Genomic DNA, 12,267 nt, shown 5'->3' on the forward strand with positions numbered 1-12,267 from the left:
GAATATGGGGCGTGGATGTAATTCAGATGTAATTCAGAGGCAGAATCAGAGACTTAGGAACAGGTGCCATGCTACTTAGGAGGAGCTTAGCCTTGGGCAAGCCTCACAACCTCGCCAAGCCTCAGTGTCCCCACTGGTAAGATGGGCATTTGACCACATGGTGTCTGCAGTTGCTTCCTACTGTGATGCTTTACAATTTGCGGTACAGCCTCTGCCCATGGAAGTGATTTGTGGGTGCTGGGCCAGGAAATGGACCTGTACTGAGCCAATGCCAGGTCTTTTGGGGAGCAGCCCCTCCACATTTAGGTTAAGCTTGGAATGAGAGGTATGAGGAGGGAGCTTTGTGTCTTCTGGGTTGATCTAGTCTGTGGCAGTGGTCCCCAAGGGCTCCCGAGTACACACACACACACACACACACACACACACACACACACACGCTTGGGGCCTACCCCAGTGGAGAGTAGGGAGTAGGGAGAAAGCCCTGGTGTCCAGAGCTGAAGGTGGAAGGGCAGGCTGTGGCAGGAGCAGAGCAAAAGGGACCACTATAGTTTTCCCAAAAGCAGACCCCGAGTCAAGAATCTGGGTGTAAGAGGTTTATTTGGGAGGTGATCCTAGAAAACACATAATGGAGTAAGGATGGGAGGAAAGCCAGTAAGAACTGTGTAAATGAGAGGGCTACCACTGTGGCCAGCTGGTGCAGAATACACTTCTGAATTGTCGCACTGAGAGATAATGAAGCTGCGGTCAGCATTCGCAACTCCTGCTCCTTGCTGACTGCAGGTTGCTCCTGGGAACATGAACTCCCAACATTTCCAGCCTGCCCAGAGCACTGGGCTGAGAGGCACAGGAGCCATCAGCATGTATGGGAACTCTAGCAGTGTCCTCCAGAGTGGGCAGAGGGGGCTCCGGGCAGGGCACGGCTGGCATCGGCTGTCCCTCTGAAGTCACCTCCTCAGAACTGGCTGACTAGGTCAGACCTTCCTACGGCCCAGCAACTCTGATGGGCAACGGTCAGGTGACACAGAGTCAAAGACCCTGGCCAAGGGTTCCCCATCCAGAGAGGCCCCAGAGGAAAGAGTGGGGCAGCCTCTGGGGGTGGATGGGGCAGTGGGCGGGCCTCAACTCAGGACACCACCCTCCTCTGCAGGAGCTGGGCCAGGTTCCTGTGCCTGAGGACCCGGGGCATCTCAGGAGGGAAGGGGAATGAGGCACAGGCAGCAAGGGCTTCCCGGAGCGCTCTGAAGGCCCCCTGCCCCACCAGGTGGACTCTGGCAGGGCCCACACTGCCCCGGAACCTCAGGGACTTGTAGCAGGGAGAGACTTCCTGAAGGCAGTGGTCAAGCTGAGGACAGAAGGGCCTGAGTGAGTCTGGTGTGTGGCGTGTAGATGAGGTGTGCACAGTGTGCCCAGCATATGCGTGGGTAGGATTTCCACTGGCATGCGTGTGTCTGTGGGATTCACGCCTCCCTTCCCAGAGCCGTAGGAAAGCACTCCTCCCCGCCCCACTCCTCCCCCTCATTCTCTGTGCCTATAGCACTTGGGGACGTGCAGAGTGAAGGGGACATTCACTCAGATCCTGTCTCTGCCTCACTTACCTTGTCTCGATGTTCCTCTGACAGGTTCCTCAGCCCCCTCAGTGCCACAAATACCTCATAGTGGGGAGCAGAGCCCCCAGAGGAATCTGCAGACAAACCCCACACACATGCTCTCCTGTGAACAGGGCAACTTCCAAAGCCAAAGCCTGCTACCCCCGTCCCGTCCCCCATTCTTCCCCACTCTGGGGTTCACAGGGAAAATGGGGGTTTCTTGGTGGGGAGAGGGTTAATGAAACCCAGAACTTAGTCCTAAATATGAAAGAGGTCAGGAAAGGAAATGGGGAGAAACTGAAGCAGGAGGGATTGGAGTTAAACACGGGGAAGGACTCTCGTTAGGAGCAGCAAAGGAGGCTGGGTCTAACCTCCTTCCTACAGGTCTCCCAGCAGGACGGGTATGCGCTGGGGGCAGCCAACCCAAGAACAGGGGGCAGGACCTGATGGAGAAGCTTACCCAGAATGCTGCTCTCCACACAGCCATGGTCCAGCAGCTTGGCCCCTGGCCACTGCCTCACCGCCCGGCCCAGGGCCTCGGAGAACATATCCTCACCAATATCTTCTCCTCGAACACTCAGGGTCTGGCCCCGCCTGGAGAGAAGGGAGGGGAAGGCAGAGGAGCCCAGGGCACAAGGACAGCCCCTCAGCTCCCTTGGAAGTCACCTACCTGCCAACAAACCTGACAACTGGACACTGATTGTAGGCACCAGTCACCTGTACCACGTCACCCAGGCAGCACCTGACGCAGTGGGAGTGAGGGTAAAGTCAGGTCCAAGGACCCATTAGCTCATGCCCCTGGCCCTCAGCAGGGTCCCAGAGGACCTGAGGTGGCTGGTGGGTAGACAGGGGATCACCTGGTAAGGCTGGCATGGTCAGTCAGCACCAGCTCGTACTCCTTGCCCTTCTGGGCCTCAGCCAGCAGGATGGTGGTGGCAGCCTCTTCCTGGGGTCCTTCCTTGACTGGGAGCAGCTCAATCAAGGGAGCACCAGGGGGCAGGACATACAGCCCACGGGGGTGCTCTGGCCACAGGTTCAGGCCCATCACCCCTGTGGGGAACAAGCAGCCTCTTCATCTGGTGGTGCCATTGTTTTCTGCTAGGCCCTCCCCATGCACCTGGGCCACAGTCCTCTGAGCATCTGATCCCACTGCTGCCCTTCCTCCCCCTCCTTCGTGGCTTCCCCAGGCTCAGCCCACTGCCTCTAGGGTCCTGACTGGGAAGAGGCAGGGGTTCTGGAGGTGACAGACTGGTGCTGTGTGAATTTGTGCAACTTCTATGAACCTCAGTTTCATCATTTGTAAAATGGAGCTGCTGGTGTTGGGGAGGATTACATGAGAGGATAATGTACAGCTCTCTACGTGGCAGCTAGCGGTGTGACCTCTGCGCCCTGCCCCCAGCTCACCACCCGTGAGTCCTGCTGACCTCCAGAGGCAGCATAAGCTGGAGAGAAGAAGTCTAGCCCTTGGCACCACAAGGCCCCCAGGGCAGCCACAGCTTCCGCCTGGCCTCCTGCATCCAGAGTCACCACCACCTGCAGCTTTGGCCAGAGCCGAAGGGCCAGTCCTCGGGGTCCCTGCTCTAGGGCCTCCCGCAGCTCAGCTGCCCGTCTGGGGAGAGGTGCTCCTGGGTTCCCAGCAGCTATTGCCTCAGCCAGCTCTTCGCCATGCGCCTCCAGGCCCGAGAAGACATCCAGGAGTTCAACTGCTGTCCCAGCTTCCAGTGCCCGCAGCCCTGGGGACGTCAGTGCTCCCAATAGCAGGGCATCGGGGTGTTTGGATCCAGGGGGGCTAACCTGGCTGAGGGCATGCCAAGGCCAGGGGAGGCGGTGGGGCCAGGGGGACGTAGGAGTCACACAGGCCTTGCCTCCCGGAGCCTGCACTTCCGGGTAGGCCTTGTTTAGGGCTGCCAGACCCAGCAAGGTGGCCTGGAGAGAGACATGAGAGGTTGTTGGCCTCCAACCTGATCCAGACCCTGAGTCCCCAGTTTAGGGGTTTTTTGCCCACCCTGATGGAAGGGTTTGGCTGCAAGTAGGGGTGTCTGGTGGGGCTGGGCTCCAGCCTTCTCAGTTTACCTGCACAGAGGCCTCCCCATGGGGCTGGTTTGAGGTAGAGAGCTGCCCCTCACTTTCTTCCTTCTGGGCCTGGCTGGCCTTGGTCAGAGGGAGATGGTTCCGGAAGGCGCTCATATCTGTAGCCCCAAAGACATCATAAACTCTTCACGAAGCCACAGAGTTTCCCAAGAATTTCAGGCAAGGCTGGCGAGACCCTTCAGGAAGGGACCCAAAATAGGCCTGCGGGAAGGGGACTATCAGGGCCCAGGATGGGAAGATTCATCTTGAACAATCCGGAGCCTGGGGAGGGTCTCCGGGTCAGGTCTCTCTGTGTTGGCAGCAGAAGTGGGGAAGGGAGGTCTTCAGGTTCCGGGATTTGACTGTCTTGGGGGGTTTCTTTCTCTTTGGGCCACCTCCTCAGACCCTGGAAAACACACCTGTGCTCCCCCTGAGGGGACAGCGGGGACCCTGGGCTCTCTTCAGACACCACCTCAGGGCCTGCTGCTGGCTCTGGCCCACATGCAGCGTTCTCTGCTCCAGTCTCCACTGCTGCCAGGCCGCTGCCCAGCACAGAAGCCCCCAGGCCACATGGTGCTGGAGGCCAGCAAGCCAGGACAGCCTGGGACCCTGGGACTGCTGTTGCTGGAGCACGGCCAGTGGCGGCAGCAGCAGCAGCAGCAGGAACAGCAGCAGCAGCAGCAGGAACAGCAGCAGCAGCATCTCCAGGCAGCTCCTGGGAGGAGGAAGGAACCAGAGTGCTGGTATGGGGGGGTGGGAGGGCGGGCAAAGGATACCCCATTTCTTACATCCCCACCCCCACTCTACCACACACAGGAAAACCAAGGACAAAGGAAGTTTAGGAAGAAGCCAGGACCCGTCAGGCAGGTGAGGCAGAGGAGAGAAGACCAGGCTTTGGAGTCACACTGACCTGAGTTTGGACCCTGACTCTGCCACTTGCTACCTGTATGGCCCCAGGTAATTCAGCTCTCTGCTCTGAGCTCCATCCCCCTATCCGTCAAATGGGAATATGATACCCCCATCAGAAGGTGCAAAAAGGGCTTGGCACGGTGCCTGGCATACAGCGGCTGCTTAACAAATGACAGGTCTTGCCCACTCCTGAGTGGCTCAGCTACGTCCCAGGATCCACCCTGTCCCAGCTCTGTGTCCCTCCTGAGCCCTGGGCCACGTGCACCTGTCACAGCCCACTTGTGCCTACTCCCAGCACCCAGGGCCCCCTCAGCACTCCGGTCTCAGTACACGGAAGGCCAGAAAGCTGAAGCCATGGCTTTAAAGAGCAGGGCCTCACAACAGGGAAATCCGGCCACTGAGCCTGAGGGAGGAGCTGGGATGGGGGGTGCTCTTAAAGGGACAGACTGCCTGAAGGGGATGTGCTGGGCGCTGGCCCAAGCTGGCAGACGTGGGATGCTAGGGCCAGAGTAGCGTGGTTCTCAACCTTGTGCAGGTGAAGGAAGAGAAAGCTGAGTGTGGAAAAGAGCACCAGGAAGCAGCTTCAGTTGGGAGTGGGGCACACTCCATCCTGGAGCAGATTCAAGCTTGAGAACTGTTAAAAAACCAACATTTTCTTCTCCACAAAGGTAGTAGACAGAGAAAACACGTTTGTTATTGAGTAAGCATTAAACCAGAATGCGATGCACACCACAGGCAACCCGCTAAGGAATCGCAAAGACAGAAAAGAATCTCACTCCATTTTATAGTCAAGCAGATAGAACCCATTACACACGTTCTCAAGATAAATGATAACTAGCCCTCAAGTGAGAGGACCTGATGGCACCTCTTGTCACACATTCGTCCTAACTTTACCTGGTAATTGGGGTCACCATCTTTATTAGCTTATTGGCTTCATCCCAAGGAAAAACAAACTTTTATCTTTATGACACTAAGTAGTGTTGCAACTGGGAGCAAAGCGCCCACCGAACTTAGGCTCCTACTGTACTTTCCTGCTGTAAAGTTTGAGAAGCTGTGCTCTAGAATGAGGTTCCCCTGCTGTCCATGGTTAAGCCCTCCCTCCACCTGTGCTCTGGACCCAGGCTCTCAGACACTAACCTCCTCCCTTTAACCCCTCACCTGCCTCTGAGTCTTGCAGTCTGCTCCTTTCTTTTCACAGCTGAGCTCCTTTGCATAGGCCTGCTCTCACAATTAGGCCACCCTACCCCACTTTCACTCCTTTTTATTTCTTGCTGAGCTCTTGCACTTGCTTTTTAAAAATAACCACTTTATTAGATATAATTCACACATCACACAAATCACCCATTTAAAGTGTACAATTCAATGGTTTCTAGTATATTCCGACATGTGCAACACCAACAATCAATTTTATAACATTTTCATCACCTCGAAAGTAACCCCATACCCTTTAGCTATACCCTCCATTCCCTTCCCAGCCTCCCCGGCCCCAGCCTTAAGCAACCATAAATCTACTTTCTATCTCTATAGATTTGCCCATTCTGGACATTTCACATAAATGGAATCATATAACATATGGTCTTTTGTGTCTGACTTCTTTCACTTAGCATAATATTTTCAAGGTTCTTCAATGTGGTACTGTGTATCAGTAGTTCATTCCTTTTTATTGCCAAATTATATTCCATTGGATGTAACACCATCCAAATGTGGTGTGTAAACACCACCACATATGTTTCTCCACTCATCAGTTGATGCACATTTGGGTTGTTTCCACTCTTTGGCTAGTATGTATAATGCTGTTATGAACATTTATGTACACCTTTTTTCTGTGGACATGTATTTTAATTTATCTTGTGTAGCTACCTATGAGTTGGAAGGACTGGGCTGTAGAGTAACTCTGTTTAACTGTTTAAGGAGCTGCTAAACTGGTTTCCAAAGTGGTTGCACCATTTAACATCCCCACCGGCAGTACACCCTTGTCAACACTTGTTATTGTCTGGACTTTTGATTTAGCCATCCTAGTGGGGTGTAAAGTGACTTGAGTCGATTTTAACTTCCATATCCCTAATGACTAAAGATGTCTAGCATCTTTTTATGTGTTTAGTGGCCATTTGTATATCTTCTTTGGTGAAATGTCTTTTCAGATCCTTTATCCATTTTTTAATTGTGTTGTCTCTTTTAAGTTGTAAGAGTTCTTAGATATGATTTGCAAATATTTTCTCCCATTCTGTGGGTTGTCTTTTCATTTTGAGTGTCCTCTGTGTTGGGAAAATTTTCTGACATGTACTAGAACAGACCTCCAAAGGAGGACAGGGCCAAGAGACTGAAGAAAGAGGCTGACAACTCCAGAATTAAAGTTTATTAAAGGAATTTACGGACAGAAGCCATCTTGGATGGCAGCAAGATAGTAGATTTCTACATCTAAAAGGAGATGGGGGCTTGATATATATAGCCTTCAGGAACAGATGGCTTGTAGCCAAATGGCACATGCTTGTTAAGAGCTGTATATTCCAAAGCAGTAAATACATTAATGGGCCTACTTATCTATGTAAAAACATTCTGAACTTTCAGGTGATACAGGTACAATTTTCTCCATGAAAATGCTAAACTCGTAAGGACAGCTGTGTCCTCTACTATCAAATGTACTTCTTTGATGTTGAAGAATAAGTTAAAAAAAATTGGTATTCTTTAAATGTTTGGTGGAATTCAATGGTGAGGCCATTTGGGCCTGGGCTCTTCTTTGTAGGTAGTTTTTGGTTGCTAATTCAATCTCTTGTTATAAATCTATTCAGATGGTCTATTTCTTCATGAGTCAGTTTCAGTAGTTTGTTATTCTAGGAACTTGTCTATTTCATCTAAGTTATCTAATGTATAGGCATACATTTGTTCATAGTACTCCTTTATAATCCTTTTATTTCTGTACAGTCTACAGTAATGTCTCCTCTTTTGTTTCTGATTCTCTTTTTTATCTGTTAATCTAGTGAAAAGTTGTCACTGTTGTTGATCTTTAAAAAAAAAAAAACCTCGTTTTTGGTTTCTGATTTTCTTTACTTTTCTATTCACTATTTCATTTCCACTCTATTTTCTTTCCTTCTGCTTACTTTAGGTTTAGATTTTTTATTTTTGTCTTAAGTTGGAAGGTTGGGTTGTTGATTTTTCTTTTTAATATGTTTTTACAGCTATAAATTTTTCTCTAAGCACTGCTTTAGCTGCATCACATACATTTTATGTTGTCTATTCATTTTCATTCATCTCCAAGTATTTTCTAAGTTTCCTTTTGGTTTCTTCTTTGGCCCATTGGTTATTTTGGAGTGTATTGTTTTATTTCCATATATTTCCAAGGCTTGTTATTGTTATTTACTTTTCTAGTGAGTGACTGGATTATTTTAGTAAGTTATCTATTCCCCACCTCCCACCCCACAGTGTGAAGTCTCTGTTATTGTTCTTCATGGGGATGCAGACTTGAGTTATACCCACAGTCACCCGAGCATGACAGTGATTTTTCACAAGTCTCTGTCTCTTTGCCTGACCACACCCAGATGTTAAACTAATTATTGGATGATTGCTTTTTCTTTTTTTCAACAATGCCTTGGGGAATAAATTGCTCCACAAACTGATCCAATCAAATTCAGGCTTCTTTGAAGGCATAGTTTCAAGATAAGTGTTTGAGATTTGTTCTGACCCTAAGAGGGCTCCCGCCAGCTGTTTCTTTCCCCATTTCTCTCTAGCAAACTAGTCAGCCCAGTTTAGCCTATATTTCCAACGAAAATATTTCTCCTGCCTCTCTTTCTCCTGCCGATTACCTTTCACTATCACCTCCTTTCACTATCACCTCCGCTGTTTTTGAGAGCAGCCTTAAGCTTGAACTTCTCTTGCAAATGCAGTCAGTTCCCTTGAGGAGATATTCAAAGCTCTCTGTTCTACAGACTGCCTCTCCCCTGTGAGGCAAAATGTCTGAGCCAATGGCTCTGGCCTCTGGTGCTGGGGGTGGGGATGATGGCACACTTCTGAGTGATGTGCCCACTTCAAAAGCTGAATGCCTTTTCCTTTCTTAACACCTATTTGTTCCTTAAGAACCAGCTCAAGCTGTTTGGTGCTCTTCCTCTATGTTTTTGGGGTACCTTTATTAATAGCAGCATGAAACAATATCCTACCATAACTGGTTGTGTTAGGTTGCCTTTCCCTGACTGCAATCCTCTTGAGGGCAGAAACAATTTCTCATCCCCTACACAATGCCTGGCTCAGGGCAGGCACTCTAAATGTGCTGAGTTTTAGTGCTCGCTTTGGCAGCACATATACTAAAATTGGAATGATACAGAGAAGATTAGCATGGCCCCTGTGCAAGAAAGCATGACATGCAAATTTGTGAAGCGTTCCATATTTTGAAAAAAATAAAAAACAGAAAAAATAAACAATGGAAAAAATAAAAAATGTGCTGAATTTTAAAGATGAGCTTCCTAACAGGAAGAGTGTAGAGACAGGAGGCTAGGAGATAAAGACTATCATTCTAATTTTCAAAACATCATATGAGCAGGAAGGTAAGAAATGCCCCCATCTGCCATCAAAGCTGAAGACTGGCTCTCTGAGGCAGCCAACTCCCAACTAGTTCCCTTTTTCAGAGTCACACTGATGATTTCAAACTCTTGCCTATCAAACCACACTCCCTTGCCACCTGATAGGAAAAAAACAAAAACAGGACTCAATACTGTCCCTTCAGAGGAAGCCTTTATTGTAACATAAAATACACAGTTTTGTGATTGCCCCAAGTAAAATTGTACACAATACTTTTTCTGTGGCTATTATATACTACTCTGCCTCAACACTAAAATATGTATCTGAAATAATTTCACAAAGTTTTAAAAAGAAAAATTATAAAAAGTATACTTCCATTTTAAGTTATATTCACTTTGTCTCCCCCCGTCCCCTACAAAACCCTGCACATGGCACACATAGAGTTGGAACACTTTGATGATTTCTGTGTGTGTGTCTGGGAGCGACCAAGAGGCTGAGGCGGTCAAGACTTCCCACCGCCTCTTCTTCCGGTTTGCAGGAATAGGGAGAAGAGAGAAAGTATAATGCAGATAATGAGCACACCTTTCAGTCAAAAACCTCTCCCACCCATAGGTACAGCCTCAGGAAAATTGAGGACAGCTCAGCAACTGTACAAGCATGGGACCTCCACACTCGGCACCCATCCCCGCAACCCCAATGCCAACTGTAAAGTGAGAGCTCTGCCCTCAGCATGCCCTCGGGCTGGGTCCACTACCAATCTACAAGTGTGGCAATCCCTGCCCCTCCCTCCCATCAGGGCTGCTGGGACAACCAGGTCATCACTCAGAGGCAGGTGTTGGTGAAGCCTGAGAGTCAGGGCTGCTGAGGGCTCTTTAAGACTGGGTCCGAGAGCAGTCAGGCTTCCTTTTCACCTTTCCCCAAAACTCCCTAAAATCCCATGAGGTGGAATTTTAATCGAATCTTGAGCGGCACGTAAGGGGCTTAGTAGCCTCCGATATCAGTATCCATGGAGGCTCATTCTGCTCCTCAGAGGCGGAGACTCTACTGCCTGGCATAGAAAAATAAATCAGTGTATGAAACCAAGCCAGGGCAAACAGCAGCTTTTAAAAAGTCATCTTCCAATAAATAATTTACTATAGAGGAATATTTTCCTTTAACATCAAAATACTGATAAGTTTAGAAGTTATTTTTGTAAAAAAAATATCTATTTACTGACATGTATAAAAATAAGGTTTTTAGAGCCATTCTCTCCTGGGCGTGGTCATGTCCTTATTTTAGAGAGAGGGGCCTGGGGTGACCTTGTAGGCTTAACCCAAAAGCTATACCTGCTCCCCGCTTTTCCCACCTGCCTGCCATAGCCCATTCCTTCCTTCTGGCGTATAGCTACGGAAGAAACTGTGAACAAAATTATGCTGAGGCTTTTGTTTTGTTTTGTTTTTGCAGCTTCCAGCAAACCAAACTTCCAGCAAACCCACTGACTGCATTTCCCCAAATTACCAATGCCCAACCCCCAGCACCCCACACCAGGTGGGCAACAACACCCACTGACCACTCTGGCCCTGGGTTCAGTCCACACTCCTGCCATCCACTCCCCAAGACATCATATGTGAACAGTGAAGGAAAATGAGGTGACCTGGGTATGAATGGCACAGGTACCTCACACAGGAAGAGTTCTGATGTCTAATTAGGGTGGAAAGGGGAAAACAAAGTCCTAATTTAGAAACAAAAACACCATTCAACATTTGCAAAAAGCCATGTCCATAAGCCTTCGGAAAGTCTCACTCTCATGCCTCCCCTGGCACAGAGGCAGGATGGGCAGACAGGACAAGTGCAGCTTCCACGGGTGACAAGGCACCATTCTCAGTGCCTGAGAGTCAGGGATGGGCATTGCACTCTGGCTGCAACACAAAGGACATCGACACTGTAAGATTCAGTTATACGACCCTCTCTTCTTTCCTCTAGTTCATCGCTGTACATGTGTACACACAGAGGAACGGGCTGGCAGTTGCACAGAGTGAGAGAAGGAGAGAGGGAGACAGAAAGGGAGGGGAGCAGGGACGGAGAGAACATTAAGATGGGTTAAGCATATTTAAAAAGCTACTGCCCATCTGAAAAGCCCGGACTCCACTGGCCCCAACAATGCTCGTCTATTGCCCTTTCCTCCATCCCTACCCAGGAAAATGGGACCGGGCAGAGAGGAGAGAGGACTGGCTTTCTTTGTCAAAAGGCAGTTTTTACATTTTCAGAAGCAGAGACAATCATGGTTATATAACAATTGTTTGGCAGACACAGTGACAAAGACTCACCAGAGAGGAGGTGCTTTCTCCTCCCTTTGTCCTGCTCTTACTTGAACAGCCACATGCCAAAGTTCAGCCACCCTCAAGACACATGGGCACATTCCAGGGTTCGTGGAACTGCCTTTTTGTACAAGGTTAAAACAACTACAGCCTGTTTGCAGCCTCAATGCTGTAGCTAAACTCTGGACAACAAGGGGGAGAAACATCACAACACACACACACACACACACACACACACACACACTCACACACACACACACTCTCTCTCTCTTCCTTCACTGGTACCACCATGCATAGAAACACTAAAGTCACAACTAGTATTAACACTTCACATTATAAGTATTGTTTCCAAAGAGAAGTGATTCATGGAATTAAAACATCCACAAGAGTAACTCCTCTGGCGAGGATGAAGAAGCTACAGATGAGATGGGAGGTCATGACTGCGCATGAGGGATCCACTGAGTGTCCATAGGTCGGCCTAAGAGTTCCTCCACACGGCGCGCCACGTCCATCGTGTCGTCCAGGTCAAAGTCCCCGTCGGTGTCAAGGACGGGGTCAGGGCTTGGGAAGGCAAGAGAAGAGATGACATGGGAGGGAAAGGTTGTCAGAGGCCAATGACGAGCAGCAGAGACCACCCCAAGCTCCGCACCCCACCAGGTAAGCAGCCCAAGACTACCTGTCCCTAGCCTAGGCTTCCAGGGAAAAGAACAACTTCTGATCTACAGTCCTTTGCCAGCTAGACAGAAAGACTCAGACTAAAACACCCCCCCACAGCTGCCCCTAACACTTGCTGTCCAGACACATCGAAACCCCACCTGGTCCTTACACAGAGCGAGGAAAATCTCCCTTTTAGGAGCAGATGATATTTGCCTAACTCCACTCTAAACTACCAACAT

General features: G+C 49.4%; 2 protein-coding genes and 1 non-coding gene across 6 annotated transcripts in view; 1 reads left to right on the top strand and 2 right to left on the bottom strand.

Annotated features, from left to right (window-relative positions):
* Positions 1-578: 578 nt before the first annotated feature.
* Positions 579-4,967, bottom strand: GHDC (GH3 domain containing). 3 transcript variants are annotated; one of them, XM_033091755.1, is made up of 9 exons: positions 4,831-4,967; positions 4,076-4,371; positions 3,660-3,775; positions 3,011-3,512; positions 2,444-2,636; positions 2,257-2,328; positions 2,047-2,180; positions 1,596-1,681; positions 579-1,342 (listed from the first exon to the last, which is right to left on the bottom strand). In XM_033091755.1, exons 2-9 carry the CDS (start codon positions 4,356-4,358, stop codon positions 1,124-1,126), a joined length of 1,605 nt encoding a protein of 534 aa, XP_032947646.1. In that variant the 5' UTR covers positions 4,359-4,371; positions 4,831-4,967; the 3' UTR covers positions 579-1,123. The 3 variants fall into 3 exon arrangements, with proteins under 3 accessions (XP_032947646.1, XP_032947645.1, XP_032947644.1); XM_033091754.1 differs by having other exon boundaries at positions 4,567-4,967; XM_033091753.1 differs by having other exon boundaries at positions 4,896-4,942.
* Positions 4,968-8,836: 3,869 nt separating this feature from the next.
* On the top strand, positions 8,837-8,947 carry LOC117014170 (U6 spliceosomal RNA). The gene has a single exon (XR_004421467.1). It is a non-coding gene; the product is annotated as a U6 spliceosomal RNA (small nuclear RNA).
* Positions 8,948-9,270: 323 nt separating this feature from the next.
* STAT5B (signal transducer and activator of transcription 5B) overlaps positions 9,271-12,267 on the bottom strand; it is a 60,348-nt gene continuing 57,351 nt past the window's right edge. For both annotated transcript variants that reach the window (XM_033091846.1, XM_033091847.1), the window contains one exon: positions 9,271-11,932. In XM_033091846.1, the coding sequence (XP_032947737.1) occupies positions 11,806-11,932 (127 nt within the window). In that variant the 3' untranslated portion in view covers positions 9,271-11,805. The remainder of the gene's footprint in view (positions 11,933-12,267) is intronic.

Source organism: Rhinolophus ferrumequinum, chromosome 21, assembly GCF_004115265.2.
Source record: "Rhinolophus ferrumequinum isolate MPI-CBG mRhiFer1 chromosome 21, mRhiFer1_v1.p, whole genome shotgun sequence".
Lineage (NCBI taxonomy): Eukaryota > Metazoa > Chordata > Mammalia > Chiroptera > Rhinolophidae > Rhinolophus > Rhinolophus ferrumequinum.